The 21841-nt window shown below is 39.9% G+C and overlaps 1 protein-coding gene across 1 annotated transcript in view; it reads left to right on the top strand.

Moving 5' to 3' along the window:
* Positions 1–21841, top strand: part of PTPN14 (protein tyrosine phosphatase, non-receptor type 14) — a 122049-nt gene that overhangs the window by 46188 nt on the left and 54020 nt on the right. Inside the window, exon 3 of the mRNA XM_026846147.1 lies at positions 5171–5340. Within this exon, the coding sequence (XP_026701948.1) occupies positions 5171–5340 (170 nt within the window). The remainder of the gene's footprint in view (positions 1–5170; positions 5341–21841) is intronic.

Below are 21841 nucleotides of genomic sequence, written 5' to 3'. Positions count from 1 at the left end.
TTCATTCAAGCCAATTTCTTAAAGTAAACAAAAAACGGTCCAAACCTCACCTGCTAAAAAACAAAACTGTTTGAGATTACTATATGTATTGTGACAGTCTGTCGATCATTATACCATACATGACTGAAAAACAGTATCTGATGGATTATGCATATTTCTATTTGATCTCTGGGGAATGCAGCTCCCTCCCTGGCTGAGTCAGGGTTCAGGAATAGGTCAGTAGAAAGTGTAGCCATGTAACTACTGTAAAATCTAGTTTTATCCTTTTCAGCGAAGTTCTTGACAAAGCATCAGGTCTTCTAGTTGAATAGTTAACCAGTTGAATAAAATGAGCTCTTATGCAAGCATTATGTAAAAAAGTAAAGACGAGGAGAGGAAGGGAGAGGAAAGACAAGGTCAGGAACATAATTTTATAATCTTGTATTTATGTGCACAGATTATAAAAATGATTTTTTCCCCAATATAATGGCATTTTTCCATTCAAGTAAGATTAAGTAAACTTGCTTGAAATATCACAGTAATCTGTGCAAATCTGTTGTGAAACTTCATGTCTCTCTGCTTTTTGTTCTCCTTAATTCACTTTATAAAATGATAAAAAGTTTAAAGATGGAATGTTCTGACGAATTGCAAGGTTGAGAGAGGGGGTGGGGTGCCAAGAAGGTCCTTTCCAGCCAAAATTATTCTTTTGACCTAAATTTCACAGTGGTACTTCCAGCACTGCAAAACCCAAACAAAAGCAGGAGGGTGGCAGGCCTAGCACCACAGGTGGACAATGACCATTGTGCAGGCGTGGCCATTTGCTGCTATTCTGAGCTTTTTTTTGTGCCCTATAAGGTGTCCCCTCCTTGCAGGGCACAACTTGAAAACCTGTGTTCAGCAGTCAGGTTGCCTCGAAGTTTGGCTTGGTTTGACTTGTTTTGCCAGTGATGCTGAGATGGAGTTCTGTCTGTAGGAATAATTGGCTGCTCTAAGTGATGCCTTCCTCTCTGTGCGAGTTCCCCAGGATAGCAGGGTTTAATGCTTTTTGCCTGGAGGAGCTGGAATTTTGCCTCTTTCTCAAGGATAAATATTTAGTTGGCTGCTTAACCAGATGCTTTAATAAACACTGAGCCAGTCTTGTTAGATGCTTTTGAGTGAGATTTGCTAGTTCAGTAAGTGTCTGTCATCTGTTGACAATTCTACTCTTTTTGCCTGTCATAAAGGCAGGGGATATTCTGGACTTAGGAGTATAGCGAAGTCAGAAATGAGTATGTTGCCTTCTGAACTGGCAGCTATAATGTTATCTGTTTTAGGACTTCTTAGTACAGGTTTTGTGTATCCAGTTTTCTTTTCTAGTTCGCCATATTTTGAGGATCACCTTTTCATGTAGTGTCATTGGGACATGCAGGTGGTCTGGTTCTTGTCCACTGCTTTAGCAGAGGACTGCAGTTCTTGGAAAAATGTAAGCCAGTTTCCTTGTATTTTTGTACCATGTGTGAAGTCATGTGTGGTAGCTAAGACAAATTTTAAAACCTTGAGAGAAAATTAATGTGAACTCTTTTCCAACAGGGCTTTTAGTGTATTTGCAGATTGGACAGACCAAACAGCACTAGCAACTGAACCTCTTTGCAGAACAGATGTGTGTGCATGCATTTGGTGCTACAGAAAGATTTCCTTTGGTATCACCAGTCTACCAACTGTGGCTGGAAGAAGGAATTTTTTTCTTAAGTGAAAGCGTGATTCACCTCCTTTACCACTTTGACTACTGATATGCCTGAGAGAGCAGCCTGTGTTACTTCAGAGCCTGCCGGTATAGGCATAGATATTTATTCTGTGAAAACTTGAGTGAAGTCAGTGGTTCATTTTATACAGATGAACAAACAGATCAGTTCTGGAATCAAGCTAGTTTTCAATCAGCTGCTTATAGAGAAAAAAAGACTCATTTTTATATCCCCTCATCTAATTTGTGGTGTGTCTGTACTGTAAAAATGTTTTGTGGGCTGGAATGTATGGCAACACATGACTCAGATTCTGTAAGGCTTTCTGGACAGTCATATGTCTGGTCATAGCACAGTGAACATGATGGTCCAGCCATTTCCAGTCCCACATTCCTCAGCTCCTGTTTGGGAATTATTGATGTCCTTAGGGGACACAGTCTCTTCAGTCATTTGCAGTAGTGGCTACAGAAGTTCTTCCTCACTGTGGATTCTTTAAAAAATGCTGACATTTTCAAGAAGTAACGTTCCTGGTGACAGGGAGCTGATACTCAGATAACTGTGTTGGTTGTCTCATAGTGTGTGCATTTGTGTCTTGAGCTCCGCTCTGTGGTCCCTCTGCTTGATTCTCTCTAGTCTGCTTTCCAGGAACACAGTCAGCTTTTAGTTGTTTGAAATGGGTGCAGCCGTGGTTGGCCCACTGTATCTGCTGTAGTCTAGAAACTTAAACACTGCATTCCCTTCACTTCTTACTCCTTGGAAGTGACTCAGGATTCTGGATTTGGTACTTGAAGAGCCTGCTACTGTAGCAAATCTAAATTTTTGTTGTCCCCCTGCCCCCACTCAGAGGGGAGAGACTGCTCATTTGAACTGTTCAGTTACAATACCCTTAGTCCCTCTTACAATTCTTTTAGACTTCAGACTCCAAATCATCTTAGTTGCTCTATGCTTTAGAAGTACTTGATACTGCCAAGTGGGGTCCTAGGTGATGTGGATATTTACTTTTCAAGGTAATATGGAAGATATGTTTTCACAGCTCTGCATTGTTTCTTGCTGAGGATGAGCTGCCATCTCATCTGCCATCCAAGAATTTGGATTTCTTTATGAGGTGGTAAAATCATTGTGCTTTTTTCTGTCTTCAAATGAATTCCTTTCCTTTGCTGTCTCCACTGTCCCTTCCACCTTCATTTTGATTTAATTACTATTATGGTGAGCTCATCAGGAAGAACTTTATCCAGTGATGACTACATAGGGAGAACAGACATCTATCCGTGAATTGGTTAGTTTTGTTTTAAGTTTGTCCTATGGGAGATGCTGACTTTCTGATTATTTGTGCCCTGGATTGAAGATATATAAAGTTATTAAGATTCTAGAATTTAAAGGTATCTTTAAAAGGTAAATACTACATTGATTCTCTTCAAAAAAAGAACTCGCTTTCTTCACTGTATCAAACTGAGCTGAAAGAGACAGGGCTGAGCAATGTTCCAGCTATACTGCATGTTTGTCAGGCTTAATTGAGGAATCAAGATGAATTAGTTATCACTTTAGTTAAATGCTAGTCTGGATGTTCTCCCGAGTTGAAAATATGCACATAATGAGATGCTAAAGTAAATACACCTGCACTGCAATTCAGAGTTTTTGCATATGATTCTCTCTTGCATGCCCTCAGCTATAAAATAGTTTGAACTGTGTTGGCCCTGTTGGCTTGTTATTTTTAAGCATTTTAACTTTTCAGTATTGCATTATTTGCTCTTGTGTTGTGTGCTAACTCATGGTACATGCAGTGGATTTTAGGGAAGTATCCTTACCAAAGTGAAACAGGCTGATGATGGTGGCTTTTGCAAAGTGTAATGGTTGCAATTTGCCTGCTACTTCTACAGACTTTTTATTTAAAGGTGTGAACATCTGGGAAATCCAGTTGTTGAAATCTTGATGGTTGATTCATAGGCCAACTTTTTTTGAATGTATTAAAAATAATTTCAATTTAAAACTTTATAAAACAGCAAATACAGGATTTTCTATTCTTTGTGTAAAGTATCTTTACTTGAAATGTGGTGTTATGCATAAAGGATTATGACTGCCTGTGGAAGGATTGTTGCTCTGGGAAGTTGAGCTATAACAACAAAATAAGTATTTTATTTGTTTTAAGGTTAGTCTAACCTAATGGAAACTACTGGAAAGTTTTAATTGAAGCATCAGTTGTTTTAATTGTTTTAAATTAAAAGTTTTAATTGGGAGTCAGTTGGATTAAACACCAAGAAAGTTTATTGAAATAAAATGAGAGAAATGTAGAAATAGAAATGATCCCACTTTCAGATCCTAACTCTGCTTGGTGTCCACAAAAGTTCCTCTGGCAATTTCTGTTTCATCCATTCCAGTGTTAGTACAGGATGATATTTTATATTTGAAGGCACTGCTGGCAATTTCCAGATGCTGTCAGCTGAAATACTGAAGAAAAAGGTGTTGATACAAACTTCACAGTTAGGGCTACAGTCAGATTTCCAAGCAACTGATGAATTAGTTCTTTTGCTAAACACAAACACTCTTTTCACCTTTTCAGATCTATAGTTATAGTGCTTGCTGTTAATTATAGTATGGATTTGCCTGCAGTAGTAGATCAGTGTCTTTAATACAGTGGTTTAAGGGCTTTTCAATAGAATCCTTCGTGGTAGATTGGCTATTCCATCAGCTGCTTATGACCAGTTTGGAGTGTTTAAAGCTCTAGTTCTGAACACTGTTCCTTGTTAATTACTCTCCACCAACAACAGTCCCATGTGGCTTACACAGGAGGTACTACAGCCATTGAGATTTACACAGGATAGGAAATGGCTGAGATTTTCAACCTGGTATTTCTGTAAGAGCCTAGAGCAAACAACTTGTATGTGTGAACATTTAACCTGTAATACTTGTCCATCGTAAAACCTTCTGAGTGCATTTAAAAAAAAAAAAAAAAAAAAAAAAAAAAAAGTAAAACATGTTCTGTATTGGGTAAGCAGTTCTAGTATTGGTAGATATATTTTCGACATATATGTGTGGGGTTTGTTTATTTTTTTTATTGTTGCAAGAGTCCTTGTCCTTTGCCTGCAATGGGCCTGATCCAGTCTCACGAAGCCCTTTGTGCTTTGCTTCAGACTTGGTCTTTGCTGCCTGTTTGCAAGGCATGGGTGTAAAAGAAAACACTCAGACACATTCTGTAAATCATTTATGTCACCTGTGCCGTAATGTCAGCTAGAGCTCTTTAATATGCATTTGGGAGAGATGGTAAGGGGTAGATAGTACTCCAATAAGTATATTATACTGCAATATTAATTTTTCATTGTCTTCAGGATTGTTCTAAAAATAAAAAAGGACAGTAAAAAGGATTTTGCTTATGGAAAAATTTACACAGTGCCATCTGTTCTTATTTGCATTTGTGTTATTGTGTGTGTGATCTAGGTGAAAAAGGTAAACTGACGCGGTTTTGTTTCTTTATCTAGACACACTACTTCGGCCTTTCATTTCTCAGCAAGAGCCAGCAAGCCCGCTGGGTTGAACTGGAAAAGCCTCTGAAGAAGCAGCTGGACAAATTTGCCAATGAGCCTTTGCTTTTCTTTGGGGTAATGTTCTATGTGCCCAGTGTTTCCCGACTGCAGCAGGAGGTAACAAGGTATGTGGTTTCCTTCTCTTCACACTGTTGTGATATAGCTGGGAGGGAACGGACAGTTGCTCTTTTTCTGGCATTCAATATTTGCTCAGGTATCATTTGGTTCTTTCCTTTCCTGATCATTGCCCAAATGAGAGGTGAGAGAAGTCACTACTTGATTATATCTGTTAGGAAAAAAAAAATAAAACAGTATTGGTGAATGATTATGTATGACCAACTGCAGAAACAAAATGGGGATAATAGATATATGTTTAAAAACCTGACAAATTTTAAAAGGGACCATGGTGACCATACTCTTTTCCTGTAACTTTCTACTGATTAAAAGGAAGCCATAGTCAAAGGACCTCTATATACAGTTTGAGTTTATTCTTCTCGTCTCTACCTGTACCTTGCTGAAGGTGAACTTCGGCATCTTTTCTGGGTTTTGCCCATCCCACTCTTGATTTTTCCCCTTATGCTTCACAAAAGGATTAAAACTGTTATGAGATTATTAGTCCTTTAATTATGATCAGGGTGCACCTTTGCAAACAACTTCAGTGGGAATTACTCTTTTATTCAGAGCCTTGTGCTGCAGTTGTAACAATGCAACTGTTTTGAGGGGCTATTCTTGTAAACCACATAACTCTGTGGTTTTTGCACATCTGTGCTGTATTTAAATTTGAAGAAAAAAAAAAAAAGAAACAAAAGCCCACCTCACCCAAAAATAGGGTGTTTTCTTTTTAACCAAAATTATTTCATTTATCTGGTCTACAGCAAAGTTGCATCAGCACAACTAGAGGTAAAGCCTAGAATAAGTGGATGAAGGCTATAGGGTAGCAGAAGCCTGCCTACTGAAAAAAATGTTGTGTTGCTGCAAACCTGAATTCACAACATCGTTAACATGCCTAAAAGAGATGGATAAATAGTGGAGAAAGAGTGGCTTTAATTCAATGTGTGCAAGATATGAAGCTTTTTTGTTTTGTAGTTTGTGTATTTTAGAGGATTTTTTTTCTTAACGCTGAACTGGAGAATTGACTTTTGTAGGATGAGAAAGGCTGGATTCTTAAAATGCCATCTGTCAAGCAGTCCCTTGACTACTGTATATGCAGAATTCTTGCCAAACAGTGGTCTGAAAGTATCACAAAACTTATATTTCCTTGAGAACAGACTGAACATCGATGCATGTCTGTATTTCTGTGTTCCTGCTTTGTACGTGTTGGGAGAGGGAAGCCTCATACCTTTTTTTTCAGGATTACTTAACATGTAGTTGGAATGTCTGAAATGTTCTGTTGCTCACTTGTCAGCCCAGTCCTGGCCTGATTGTGTGCAAAGAAGCATTGTTGCTACTTGGATGCTATTATCTCTTCAAGCTGCAGCCTGCAGTGTTGATTGCTCATTCATAGCTCACCTGCAGAGGTGTATTTGCTCATTTTGCCCAGGTTGGTAATAACAAAGCATTTCAGTGACAATTGAACTTCACAGCACTATCAACTGGAGTGGCTGCTGAATTGTTTTTCTTGAAGTGATTGATAACATAGGGTCCAGAGCCTTGCAAGTGCCTCTTACGTTTCTTTAAGTGTCTATAGCAAACCCAGCAGTTTACTAATGGACCTCAGATACAGAATAGGCTGTTAACATTTTTTTTGTTTTGTTTCTTGAAGTGGAATTGCTTCACTGTAGGTGATGTGATGGCAGCAAACCTTCAACTGTGCCATTCTAGGTAGATGCAGTAAATCTCATCTTTGAAGCAATGAGTGGTGTGGGGACGTGGAGGACTCTTCTCAAACGGCAAAGAAAGGCTTAGTCTAAAGTGTAATTAGATGGACAGATGGGGGCAGTTTTTAGGGGGTTTTTGGCTTTGTTTGCTCTTGGTAAACTGATTAAACATTTGTTTTGAAATTGAGACTGCCTGCTTTTAGGGTTAGGTTTGATCATAATACAATTTACCTGTGATGGGGTAGGCACTAGACTTGCCCACTCAGTGCTTATGTATTTGACTTATATTTATGTACAAATGAAAAAATCTGTCTTAAAAGCAAAACTAATGATCAGACACTTCGTATGCTTCTGGGAGGCTGCAGAACCATGACAAACAAACCTACCTTCAAAACAAAACCACCACCAAAGGATGAAGCTGCAGAGCTAGTGACAGCACTTCTAGCAGTGAACCTGTTACCTTTTGTAACCTTCTCTTTCTAGAAACATCTCCAGCCCTGAGCTTGACTGGCTATGTTTGGAGCTTGAGATGAAATCAGTCTCTCAGTCCAGGCTTTTAGTTAATTGTAAGCTCCAGAATTTCCAGGGTTGTTCAATATTCCTTTAAGATGATGAAAAGTCTGAGAATACTTCAGCAAACACATAATCCACAAGTATTCAAAAACTATGGTTTACTGAGATGGTTTACTCTGTCTCTGATCTGTAGAATTATAGACTTTGGCTTGATAGCTGCTTTTGGGAGATTTGTTCTGAATTGAATATTCCTCCTTGCTTCCAGGGACTGCAGCCCCTTGCACCTCATGTGCTGTCATCATGAAGAGGGAAAATGATCCAAGGAGTTTAGGCTTTGTTGGTTGAGAGAAACATTACTTGTGAGGTTGGTCAGTGGCTCTGAGGTGGTGTTCCTTAATCATTTTTATTTGAAAGACCGTCTGACTCTTCAAAACTCTGCACCACTTGGTGTTCTTCTGTTGCTTGGTGATTGGGACCAACAGAAGGAATCCTTGTGCAAATAAGACAATTCATATTTAGGTGAAGCTATAATAATTTATTTGTAAAATAACTTCTTTACCTTTTATCATTACTGTTGGAAGTCTGAAATGCTAATTATGCCTGCAGGCTCCTGGATTTTAGCTGCCTGCAGATGTTGGTAGTGGTCAGGAGCTCTTTGTGGTTTTGCTGGTAACTTCCTGTATTGCACAAGCCAAATGTGGCAGAAATAAGGGTGAGTAACGCTGTTCTAAGTGCTGTGTCCCCTGGCAGTGAACGGCCTCTGGAAACTCATCTGTATGTGACATGCTGGGCAAGGAGTAGGATAGTAATCTAGCTAGAAGTCAGTGCTGTCCTTCAGAGGTACAATGTGAGAGTGTCAGTTGACTTGCTAAAGCTAAACACAAGTAGCAGTGCTAACCACAGAGTTGCAAAATGGTTGAGTTTGGAAGGTACTTGTGAAGATTGTCTGCTCAGAGCAGGGTCAGTTAGAGGAGATTGCACCAGGACTGTCCACCATTGGGTTTTGAATATCTCCATGGATGGAGAGACACCACACTTCTGGGAAACCTGTTCCAGTGTTCAATCACCCTTGCAATAAAGAAGGGGGTTTTCTGTTAAGAAGGAATTTCATGTATTTCAGTTTGTGCCCAAATGACCTCACCATTTCAGAGGTGTGGATGAGTATTGGGTGACTGAGTGGGTAAATGGGTTATCTGGGTTGATGATGTAACTGGTTGTTGAGGACCTGTAGAGCTGCAGGTCCCTGTCATGTAAACACAAGCACAGTCATGACAATGTGGGATACCTGTATAATTTGTAAGAGGTATTTCTGATAATACGAGAAAGAAGGGCATGCAGGATCCTTGGGAAAGAAGATGAAAAGACAAGATAGCCAGAGCAGTTTATTCAGCTAACAGCTCTTTGAAGTCAGACTCTGAGGCCCACAAGAAAAGATGAGGCAAAGAGTACTCTGGGGGACATATTCATCGTTTTAATAGGTCAGATCTGATTCTGTGGCTTTCTTCTTTTTTACAAAATTGACACTTGCTTGAAGGTGCAAACATTAGTGGTGTGGGGGGTTTTGCCTCCTCAGACTACATTAAGTAGAGCATTGGGACAGGGTGAGAAGTTTCGGCAGGACATGGTCAGTCTTGTTCAGTTAATGATTTTGAGTGTGAACAGTGAGACTTCTCAGGACAGCCATGTTTCTTGACCTGTGATGGAAGCTTCCTGCGAATGTCCTGGAGAAACGTATAGAAAGCAGCTGCCAGTTGCAGAGTACCTGTCTCCTCTTTCTGGTAATGGCAATGAAATAAATGTTATTGCTATGCCTTCCTTTCAATGTAATAACATTGTACTCTCGGCATTGGGCCTTCTCTTAGGAGAGCTATTTCCCTACTCTTTTTACTCTGTTTCTTTTGTCTTGGGTTGAGGCTCTCATCTGTACATATTCCTTGATCTTAATCCTGTCTCCTCCAAGATATCAGTGGCTCCAGCATTTCCCCCATCTCTAGTCCTGGCATTCTACCTACAGCCAGTACCACGGACATCTTCCAGGGGGAATTATGAATTAAAGCCCCATGATAATTTCTTAAGGTGTCAGTAGGAGTTTCACCATGTTGTAATTGGTATAATTTGAAAATTTCTAGAAGAATTTGCAATAAACCAAATGAAAAAAAACCAACCAAACAAAAGCCCTTTCCAGGCTTGATGGCAGCTACAGCAGGAGCCATTTGGGTGGGAGTATGGAGGTTGGCACATTAGCAAAAGGCATTTTTCATGGAAGGCTACTTAAGCAACCTCCTTTTAGTTATCCAGATGTTCTCAGTTTGAGCAGCCATCGCAGGTGGAGATGCAGCACATGCTTTTGGCATATTTAAAGCACCTGGGATCTGCATACTGTCTGATATAAAGCAGTCTTTGTGGTGCCCTGTAGAGTAGATATTTGCATAGATTAGAAATATAAATCTGCCTTTTATTTTCTGCTAACTCCTAGGAGGGGAGGCATCCTTTCAACCATTTATTTTTAAAAAATCAGTCTTTGTACAGTGTCTAAAGTAAACAAGCTTGCTTTTACTGTGCTCTTGTTCCAAAAACAGAGAACCCACACACTCTTGTGGCTTTCTGAAAATGTGGGTGCGATGCTGCTTTCTGTACAAGTAACAGACAATCCATGGTCTTTTTTTTTTTTCCACTGTTCTAAGAAAACTGAAGTTACATTTTTCGCCCCACAGTATCTCTGGCTTCACATGTGATACTGCTGTGCCTTCTGTGAAGGAATGAAGGTGTGCTTTGGTCTGATTTTCTTTCTTGAAAGAAGCTTTCAGTATCTTACTGTGTGCTCTCTACCCAGTAATATTTGATGGTGTTTGTGCTGTTGCAGATTGGAGCATAATCCTGCAAAATGAGAGCAGTTGCTAATCTGGGTACCACCAGTGGGGCTGGGTCCCCGCGGTCCTGTTCACGGTAGGTCTAGTATGCATGACTGTAGGGAGGGACATAGTCCAGCAACTGCACTGTGTTGCATTGGGCTTTTGCCCCAGGTTCAGCTGTCAGCTCTGCATTTTTCCAGAAGAACGTGCTGTACAGTTTTTCTGTGAAAGAAAACACAGTGTTTGTGATGGGATGGCTGCACTTGCAAAGTCTGTGAATGAATGTGTTTGCAGGTGGGAAATTAGAGCCTGTGGCTGCCAGGCCTCTTTTCTGGACGACCTGTGAAAAATCGGCCTCAAACTTACCCTCCTTTGACTAAGTGAACATTCATTTCCTCTGATGTGTTGCCTCCTTACCCTTTCTTCCCACCATTTCTTGTAGCTGTTTTTTTTTCAGTTTGTCTTTTAAGGAAATATTTCTTCACAATTCCCTGCTTTTCACTTTCTTTATTTTTCTTCAAGTGTTAGGTGTAGAATTTTTAAACAGACAGTTCTAAAACATACAGAGCTACAGACTCTTAGGACTGCATGAATTTTTGAATCACGTGAGGGTAAAATAGAGGGGTGAAAATTAGTGTTTGCTTCATATTTACAGGGGAAAAGGTTCTAGCAAACCTATTTTTTTGCTTTCAAAATAAACTCTGGACTTTTCCTTCCCCACAAAAAAAGTCCTTATTAAATGTTTTGCCTACCTGAGCTTATCTTTGCTTTTAGTCTGATTTGCTTCACTTTTTTTGAACAAGCTAAAGTTTCACATCCTCCCGTGTTGCTGGCTTTTAATACAAGTACAATCAGCTAGAGTATTGTACCAGTCATTGCTGTCTTTACATCGTGCTTTTAATTGCTGTGTTAAGGCTGGATATCACATATCCTTCTGTGCCAGCCTGGTTTTGTGGTAAGCTTGGTGATGTGGAACTCTTTTGGCTGTTAAGGTTGTAAGGTACAGGAGGCTGCTTTCTTTTCATGCTTGGTCACACCTGCAGCTGGTGGCTGTCTGAAAAGTCTCTGTGTGTCCCTTTCAGTTCATGGTAGTTGATTTGAATACTGTGGTGACTTCATTGTCCAAAATGATTATTTTGTGTATCACAATGTGTCAGAAAAATACAGCATGACACGTACCATTGGATTTGTTCAGAACAGCCTTCACTGTGTGTGGCCATGCTTGTTAATACACCTCTGGTAGACCCATAGGATTATTTTTTTTTTTTTAATGACAGTGATTCTTAAAAACTTCTATGAAAGGACAGAGAAATATCATGCAGGATGGAAGGAGAGATGTGTGGTTTTAAGTTGGATGGGTCAGCATATGAGCAAGAACTGAGTGATATGCAGCAGGTGGGAAGGTGGAGTATTTAAAAAACAAAAGGCCGGAGTTTGGTGTCTCACACGTGGAGATTTAAGTCAGGATTTAACCATTCAGTATTACTGGTGTAACTGAGCAGAAAAAAGTTCGGTTTTCAGGCAGTGGAAGCCTTACTGCCTTGTCCAAATTTGTCTCTTCCGAAGAATCTTCATTGTTTCGTTTTTACAGTGTACTTCCCAGCACATGTTTTAAGAGCATGCCTTCTCTCTTGGAAAGGTGGTATCTGGGACCAGGCTATGTAGCTTCCAGAGAAATTAGTGCATCCAGTTTCTCACTGCCCTCTTTTCTGGGAAATGTCATAACTACTATGCATGTGCCGACCGGCTGTGCTACGCTTACGGAGCAGCTCTGCTCACACTGTGCAGGAAAGGCCATGACACATAGCCCTCTCTTGGCACTAGAAATAGTTTGCCCAACTGGAAAGATGATGCATCTCTTCACTAAGAACAAAGACTGTTCTCTTCAACACAAATACGATATTAATGATCAGAACAGTCCCATGTTTTTAACTATTTCCAGTTTAAAAGCGTCTGTTGGTTCTCTTTGTTTCTTATACTGGGATGGATCCTTGTGTAGCATAAACCAGTGGAGCTCCTTTCTTCTAACAGAATATTTCCAACTTTATAATTATATGTATTTTATATATATCATATTTCTGTTTTATAGAGCACTATAGGCCAGTGCACTGTAATTTTAAATGATTCACATGAATTAAGACAATCACTGCAGTGCATTGAAGTCATATCAAATGAACAGAAGAGGACAGGATGTTCTGTCACAATGGCAGACCTTAGAAATTGAAGATAATTTCATCCCATGAATACCTTCAAACCTTTTATTCTCAGCTAAATTATTTAGAGAGTCAAACTATTGGATAATTTTTACAGAGGAATGGTGGGGAACAACTGCAAAGTGGCATGGGGTGCCAACTGACCTGTATGTGGTGGTACTAATCCTGTCTTTTTCTAACTGAAGAACTAATATACAGTGCTGTAGGTAGGTGTTGTGTCATGAAACACAGTGAAAGAAGAATTAGGACAAGCACCAATGTAAATGTCTTATTTATGAGACATTGTGGTGGGGTCTTTCAGAGGAAGCAGCAGGAACTCTGGAGCTGAAATTTTATAAATCAGTGTGTGGCAAAAATTTCTGCTGGAACAGAATCCTGTTTTGGTTTAAACTGTGTTTGCCAGCTGCCTGATCCTACAGATCCCAGTTGTGATCATGGTCTCAGTGCTGATTGTCTCAGGCTGGAACCACAAGGTATCTCCCAGGGCTGGGAGAAAGGCAGGCTCTGGGATTTGCTGCTAGGCAGAGATAGTTATGAACCCCCAGGGAGTCCTGAGTCCCCAGGGATCCCAGCTCTCTTTATCTGGAACAAGACTGTGGAAGGGTCCTGATGTGACTTGGTAACATTGACTTTCTTTTTTTCTTCTAGTTGCAAGAATTTGGGACTAAACAGCAATGCACTCAGCCACCCCCGCTGCTGTCTAGGTGCTCACATAGCCCAGGCAGTGGAGCAGCTCTGGAACTGCTTGCAAGCTGGATGAATTTTAAGAGCCCTGGGTGGCCACCCAGGCTTAGACAGTCTGGGGTATTTGCGTTTTGGTGCTCCTTTGATGGTTTTATTGTTTTGTTTTAATTATTAGACATTTTTAATATTAGTGGCTACTGCAGCATAAAAAACACACATCAGGCTTGTAGCCTGCCTTGTAAACAAGCTGATACTTAATTAGCTTTAATGTTATTTTTAGAGGACAGTAACAACAAATAATGTGCAGTGTTTGCTTGGGTCTTCTTGTGTTCATATTATTGCAGCATATGTGTTGTTTTGCTTTTCAGTAGTATTCTTGAGTTGGTTCTTTTTGGAAGTGTATTTTAGTGGATGTTTAAACTTTGACTTAAAAATAAGAACTCCTTCAAGGCAGACCTAAGATTCAACATTAATTCCCTGTTTATAAAATAATTTGCTGAGGAGGGCAAACCCTTCTCCCAGCTGACTTTCTTCAGTGAATGGAGAGCTTGTTCTCTGTGTGTTGGTTATTGAAAGCTGAGCTCTTTGTGCCAGATATTTTAAGAAACTGTTGACACTTAGATCTAATCTATTACATTATACTGTGCTTTTAGACCAGAAAGTGAATGTGTTTTCATGTGTGTGGTTGGGCAGTACATATGTAGCAATTATAAAAAATAGTATTGCATAACTATAAATACAGTGTTGGATACTTCAGCCTGCATTCTTGCTTTAGTGTGTTTTGAAGGCAGTGGCTGTGATGGTTAGAAATGTTGTAACAGGAATGTCTCGGCATTAGGCAGTACATCTGATCATGAGGAAATAATACTTATTTTATGTTCTGGGACTTAGTCACATGTTCTTGCATATCGCTCTCCTGATGGAAACTATTTGTGTGTTCAGTTTTAGTAGAACAGATACTTTGGGAGTAATCTAGATTTTTTTATTGGGCCCTTTTAAATGGGAGTAAAGTTTACATTTTGAGTTTCTACTCTTCTCGTATGATATACACCATTTACACACAGTGCCAGAGCTTCCTCTCTGGTCTTAGGTAGACCAGCTTGAATCCTTCCATGCCAGCCTGCACTTGGGAAAGAGCACTTCATATCTTCCTTTTCTGTCTACCTGGACACATGTGCTATTGGAGATACTTGCTGAACCTGTATGTTGCTTGGGTGGCCTGAGCTTGCATTGAATGCTGAGCAGCTCTTGCTGACACCTGCTGAGAGATGAGGAGTCTGGATGGCTTTTACCATAGTTGGGAACCAGAAACGATTTAGGTTTGGTTTTGGGTTTTTTGTTGTTAAATTCTGCACATGGGTAGAATGATGTAACAATTTTATTATCTATGCTTGTGATTTTAGAGTATGTTAGGATTTTCCTTAAACTTTGCAGCTCTTGAAATGAGCTAATATGAATTTCAGTTTGAGATTTTTGTTTTAGATTCTCAATACAAAACTCAAACTGGATTGGTAACACAACAAAGAAATAAAGGCTTGAGAGGTATAACTATATAGCTTTCAAAAAACAGAAGAAAAAAGAGCACCTATCTTTACCAAATAAAGAAGTATCATTCTTAAGTAATAGCATGGCTTTGAGAAGGATTGATTCATGGCCCTTGAAACTTCAGAGATGACTGCATTAATTGTGCATCCATTTCAGAAGTGCACAGGGAGCCAAGTGGACAGAAAATGCAGGTATGTGCAGCAGGAGAGGAGCAATCATGGAATTGTAGAGTATCTCAAGTTAGAAGGAACCTGTAAGCATCATTGAGTCCAACTCCCTGTTCCATGCAGGACTACCTGAAGCTCAATAATGGTACTGAGAGCATCATCCAGACAGTTTTTGAGCTCTGGCTTGGTGCCGTGATTACTTCCCTGGGGAGCCTGTTCCAGTGACCGACCACATTCTCAGTGAAGAACCTTTTCCTGATGTCCATTCTGAAATTATAGAATAGTTTGAGTTGGAAGGGACCTTTAAGGCTCATCTAGTCCAACGCCCCTGTAATGCACAGGGACATCTTCAACTAGATCAGGTTGTTCAGAGCCCTGTCCAATCTGACTTTGAATGTTTCTAGGGATGAGGCATCTACCTACCACCTCTGTGGGCAACCTGTTTCAGGGTTTCACCATCCTCACTGTAAAAACTTTCTTCTTATATCTAATCTAAATCTACCCTCTTTTAGTTTGAAACCATTACCCCTTGTCCTATCACAACAGACCCTGCTAAAAAGTTTGTCCCCATCTTTCTTATAAGCCCCCTTTAAGTACTTCCTCTGGTGTGGCTTCATTCCATTTCCTCTTGTCTTATTCCTGGTCACCAGAGGAAGCAACTGTTCATGACTAGGACATAGCTGCAAACCACCACATTAAAAAAATGTGTCTTGAATTGCATAGGACAGTCAGGATTGAACCTTAATTCCAGAAAGAAGGGCTGAAGGTCCGTGAGACTGTTTAAGGATGTCCTAAGTAACAGGTTCAAAGAGAAGGAAACAAATGAAGCATTTTGAAACTTGCTTTGGAGGTCTAACCAACTTCCGATGCAGGAGAGAGTCTCCTGCCTTCCTGCAAGGAAAGAAAAACTTTTAGAGTGGCCCATATGTTTACTCTTGATATCTGACAGTTGAAATGGTGCTGAGGCTGGAAATCTGGCCTTCTGGTTTTATCTACAAAGTACTTGCTTTGTGTACAGAGCTGCATGTTTGGATGAGTCACACCTACTGCTTTTTATTTCTCATCCTGTGAGGAAGCTGTCCTCACCGCTGTTGGTGATAAGCACTTGTGTTATGTGGATCACTGAAACAACCTGGAGCATCAGTTCTCTCCTATTTAAATCCTGTCCTTCTTGGCCCTTGGCTTTCTGCTGTTAGATTTCCCAGTGCCACACACATATGGTTGCATATTCTTAGCTGTATTGTTAACTGTACCCATTTTGAGTGTGCGTGTTTATGGCAATCCGGTTGAAAGTCTGCTTGTATGATCTGAATGTGTTCCCCTGTTCCTGTTTTGTGTTTGTAGCAGGTTATCTTAAATCGTGCTGAAAAGTGATTTTAAATCTTGCTGTAATTGGCAGTAGAACAACCTTACAAAAACTGCAACTTACTTTTTGGAATGCAGTGGAAAGTTGCTTCCTTCTTTCCTTGAACTGCAGACTGTCTTAAGATGAGATGATGAGTATAGTATAGATATAGTATGTATAGTAAACTTCTGCTTACACAGATGGAGGATTTGTCAGAAGTTGTACTTAACAACATGGCCCAACTAGGTCTACACACACTTGAAGGGTCTACAAGAAACTTTCAGCTAGGTATTTATGCTCCAGGACTGTCAGACTTAAGAAAGGATATAAAGATATAAAATGACAAAAAATGGACTTTGTTTTTATTATAGTTGCATTTCTAAACAGAAATAATATTCTGTAGACTTGAAATTTAAGTCTAATGTTTCCTGACAGATGGAAGTATGCTGCCATCACCACAATGGACTGGGGGGTTTCCCTGCCACTTTCGTTCTCTTTGAAGCAAAGATTGAGCTTCAGTCAGGACATCTCTGTCAGCTTAGTGAAGAAACTTCTGCTGTGGTGGCTGTTGGAATGACTCTCAATAGGATCAGTTTTGATGGATTTTGTTCCCTGAAGGCTGTCTTCTTAAACCAGACAGACGCAACTGAAAGCAAGTAGAAGGATTTTTCCCCTTTCCTGTAGAGCAGAATTGCTCCTTTCATTTACACTTCATGACATTCTGCATAAGAGAAAAGACAGTCTGAACTAAATAAATTGTCACTAAATTTGGGGCTTAAATAGGTCTTTATTTCTTGAAAGCTAAGATATTTTTAAAAGAGGTATCTTTTACTCTTTGTTCCATTTACTTCTGGCATCAGGAAGAGCACTGAGAAGAGATTACAGTAATTGATGAGGTTTTCCTGTACCATAAAAAAATGAAACAGCAGCAGAGGAGGAACTTAGTTCCTTGGCTTTGCTATGCAGTGGTTACAATGTTTAAAAAATATGTAAGGACAATATTGTTTTCAAATGGGAATGCTACTGTGTGCTGGAAAACCAGCAGTGTTTCAGAGCATCTGTTAGATTGTGTTTTCAGTGTTTCCAGTGCTCTCAAACTGCATCAAAGAGCTTGATTCTGAGCTTCTAAGTGGCGTTAGTCATGTCTCTCATGGGGCTTGGCCACAGATAAGAATAGGGTCTGGGAGCACTTGGTAAGTGTGGTAGTGGATGCAGTTGAGTTTTGTGTGTGTGTCTGTGTTGCATCACATCAGTCTAAATGTTGTATATACATGCATCTCTCTGAACTGCGGAGTTGCACAGAGCAGAGGACTCAGTTTGTGGCAGCATGTAAGAGAGGCAAGAAGTAATTTGCTAGTCTAAAAATAGCCCATATTTTAATACAATTTTATGAAAATAAACAAGCCTATGGAGTTCTGGTATCAAACAAATGACATGCTGGTACTAGAACTGTTTCCTTTTGCTTCCTTAATTGAAGAGAAGAAAGAGAAAAAGAAAATAAACTCTTGTTGCCCATAAACTAGAAAGAACATTTGCATAAAATGAGGCAGTTTCAAAGTAAAGGCCAAATGATGCTTAGTTACTTGTGAAAGCACAACAGCTTATCATCCGCTTCGCTTGCAATTGCTCTACAAAGGCCCTGCCCAGCTCTTCAGAGCTTGGTTCTGACCTGTTACATTGGGGTCTTATTAAGCAGAACTTTTTGGGGAGGAGGCATTGTGCATGTTTATGAATTTATTTGTCAGATTTTTAAGCAGAAGAAGGGACCGGATTATTTCACCAAATATCTATTTCTAATTTTTTTGCTTTTGGCTAACAGTGAGGAGTTTGAGAGTTTCAATTCTGAAAATTACTGAATACGTAATGTCTGTTCTCTTCCTCTTCTGTGAAATTTAGTACAATACCTATGGGGATAGTTACTGTCATGGAGCACTTTTACTTTCCCTAGAAGAAGAGATGTTCTCTTCAGTTTTTAAGTTTACAGAAGAAAGGATAAGAAGCATGGAAAAATGAAAAACACTTGTTATCCCTAGCTGCTTAAATCATAGAGTTGCCCATTAGCCTTTATACATCTCATCAAATGAAGATGAAAAGTATTATTGCTTTTAAACTATGAACTGTGCCCCTCTCTGCCTTTGTCATTTAGACTATTGCAAAGTGCTTGACTGCCCTTTTTTCCCCTTAAGGTATAGTAGCAACGTATATCATTGCAGAATGAGGTTGCCCATTCATTAAAGAGAACTGTGTACACAGTGAATATTATGGTGTACCTCATGGATTGGTATGCTGCTTCTGACTTGCCTCCTAGTGTAGTTTAAGGCACTGTTTTTGACAGATGAATTTGTTACCTAAATTGGGACTAGTATACTCTGGTTTATCTTCCCACATGATGCAGTAGCAGTGACTAGCAGTTTCTACTTAGGGCAGTGCAGACTGCTACTAGATATGCTAAAAGTCTTCATGACACAGACCAATGGTACCTCAGTCATGTAGTTTCTCCTGATGAAGCCTCAAGAATGAAGGTTGCTCTAGACTTCCTGTGCTGTCAGTGAGAAGAAGTGGGCATTTCCACAGCATGATTCAGGATTCCTCTGTTGTGCATCACTTTCGCGGGCGATTCATTCTCTCTTTTCTACTGCATGTTTTAAAAAGGGAACTGTAGCTCACTGGTTGTCTATTTAGAAGTCCCAGATAGATGTCTGGCATTTGGCTACAGTGTCAGAAAGAGGGTCAAGCCAGAAGCAGCAACCTGTGATTTTTATTTGATTGGAGTTTCAAACTAGTTTTTAAATTTTGAGAATTCAATAAGCAGTGGAAATCTTGCTTACAGTAGCGTTGCCAGTGTTTGGTTAAATTTATTGAATTTTTATGGTTGTACTGCAGGCTGGAGGAAACTTTTTCCCTTCTCTTATAGCTGAGACACAAACCATAAAAGCTAGTTCTAAACATACCCTTTCTCAGGGAGTCAAATACTTTTAATATTTTTTTGCCTTGCTGGCAGGGTATAAAGCTAAAGGAGCTGCAGTTGGATGTCAGTACAATCCTGAAGTCTCTGAATATGTTCAAAAGAAGCATTTGTGTGGAGGCCCTTATGCACTTGAAAATCTCAAAAAGAATTTGGCAGAAATCTCAGTGTTGGAAGATGGCAGATTCCTGTGCAGTGAGATGTTTACTGGTTCACTGTTTTATCTTTGGCAGCTGCTTTTGCACTTGATATCTTCAGCTGTTTTTGAAGCCTTTACAAAGAATAATTATTCATTTCATGAAATGGATCTACTTTACCCACCCAACAGGGCACCAATTCACATATTTCTCTGGCAACATCCCATTGTTATCAGAGCTGTGTTCACTTTTGTAGGGTTGCGTTCACTGGGATGCTAGAACTTCCTGGGCCATGGTTTTATTGCATGATTTATTGATGAGTGTGGTGACTGTTTTCAACAATTCCTCTGAAAACACTAGGGTCACCAAGCTCTTTGGGAGGTGGAAACAACCTGAGTTTTCCTGTTTTCTGCTGGCAGTGAGTACCAATGTAGCATGCTTCAACAATCTTTTCACAGGAATATGAGCTATTGTACTGATGGCCTGTAGATAGGCTGCACCTTCATTCTGTCACATTTCAAGCAGTTTTCTTGTTACCAGGGCAGATTACTGTAAAAGGCAGTAGTGAATGGACTAGATTTGAGCTCCCTACAAGGTAGAATTCCACTAAATCAATAGAGATTTCTTGGACAATGATTATGCAAGGCTGAGATACTACCTAAAGGTTTTACTGATAGGGTTTTTTTAATGAGTTCCATAAATTTGTGAACAAGGTTTCACTGCAGACTACTGGAGTATTTAATTTTTTTAAAAGTTCTGGTTAAGCACACATTCTGTAAGTTTGAGCGTGTTCACTTGCTCTTTGAATAAAGTAACACCTGAATACACTTGCATGCCTCTCTGCACCCACAAACCAGTCATTTTGTGACTGACTTCTGAATGCTTAGATATGCATACCAGTCGTTCACTCTGTTCAACTTTTGCATCAGTGCACAGCAGTACATTTAACCAGAAAAGGCTGGTGGACTTACATCATTCCAGAGCTGAGAGTCCTACTGGAGGAGAATATTTTAAATACATATTGAAAAATGGGACAGGGTTTATGGGGTGTATGCAGTAAGTTTTATTACTCCAGCTGGCAGAATGGGGAGGGGGGAGCATGGGACAATCTGAATTCTTCATGTTTGTTTTGTGTGCAGAGAATAGTTTAGGGTTATGCCTGTACTTTGCCTGATTTAAAAAAAAAAAAAAGTTATGTATTTTCAGTGTTGCAGAGTATGAGCTAGAGTATACATATGTTCTGGTTAACTCACTGCATTTTTTTAGCATGATATTCTAACCTGCTTGGCCATTAACCTGGCTGGCTACCAGGAGAATTTTCAAACTGTTGACTCATATTGCTTCTATAAGTAACTTAAACCACCATTTCCCACAGTGGAGACAGCTTGAAGGTTAGCTGCATTTTCTTTTCAGGGCAGGGAACAGCATATTTTGAACTGAGTCAACACATACGAGTAAAGAAAGTAAACCTAAGCTATTATTAACTTTTTGGGGTATAATCTCATTTTTGCTGAAATCCTCTCCTGGTTCTAAATCAGGAGAGACCAACGGGGGCTTTTGTGCTCCTCTTCCCCATGAGGTTCAGTAGTCTTCAGCATACGTAGCCATGGCTCATGTTTTCATTTTTGCATCTTTGTGAGGATGAATCTTCACAACTGCCACTACAGTTATGCCATCTAAGGACTGGGGGCATGAGTTGCACTCTGTGCATAGGACCCGATGTTTTGAGAATGTGACTAATTAAGTAGGAAATCACACGTAGGCTGCATGCTATGTCATATTATTGAGTGCCCGTATATAGGTGGAGCCTATATGTGGTTGGAGCTCCTGTTCATAGTCAGAGTCCATGTTCCGTGTCATGAAGCAAAGCAGGGGTGATGGCTAGTAGAACTGCTCTGCAAAGTGATACAGACTGGTATTTTGCAGTATTGTTCCTCTGATTTTGCTGTCAAGCCAGATGATGGGTTTGCACGCAAAAGCCCTGGCAACTCATGGATTTCTGTACCAGAGCAATAGCTGTCTCTGGCACGCACAGCCCAGGGTGAGAAGGAGCCCTGGGACGCTGTATGGTCAGGGAGGAGACTGTTTTAGTAGGAAGGTGAAGTTGGAGGCGGCGGTTACCTGCGACCTTGTGGGTCTGCACTCAAAATACCCTCTGCTGAGTACTGACACTTTATTCTTGCAGACCGCATAAAAAAGCTGAAGGAAGTTTTAGCAAGGAATTTTTCTTAGGCTTTGATATCCATTTGACCTGTGGTCCCTACTGATGAAGAGGCAGTCTGGTTTTAGTTCCGGTGTTATCACTGTTATGGGAAGTTGCATCTTTCCTCAGGCCTGTTTTCTCACTGAGATTTTTTTTTTTTTTTTTTTTGGTAATTAATTCAAGAG

This window comes from Athene cunicularia (genome assembly GCF_003259725.1).
Source record: "Athene cunicularia isolate RWA chromosome 3 unlocalized genomic scaffold, athCun1 chr3_part1, whole genome shotgun sequence".
Classification (NCBI taxonomy): Eukaryota; Metazoa; Chordata; class Aves; order Strigiformes; family Strigidae; genus Athene; species Athene cunicularia.
The sequence above is the reverse complement of the archived record's forward strand: the minus strand, read 5'-3'. Positions and strand labels throughout refer to the sequence as shown.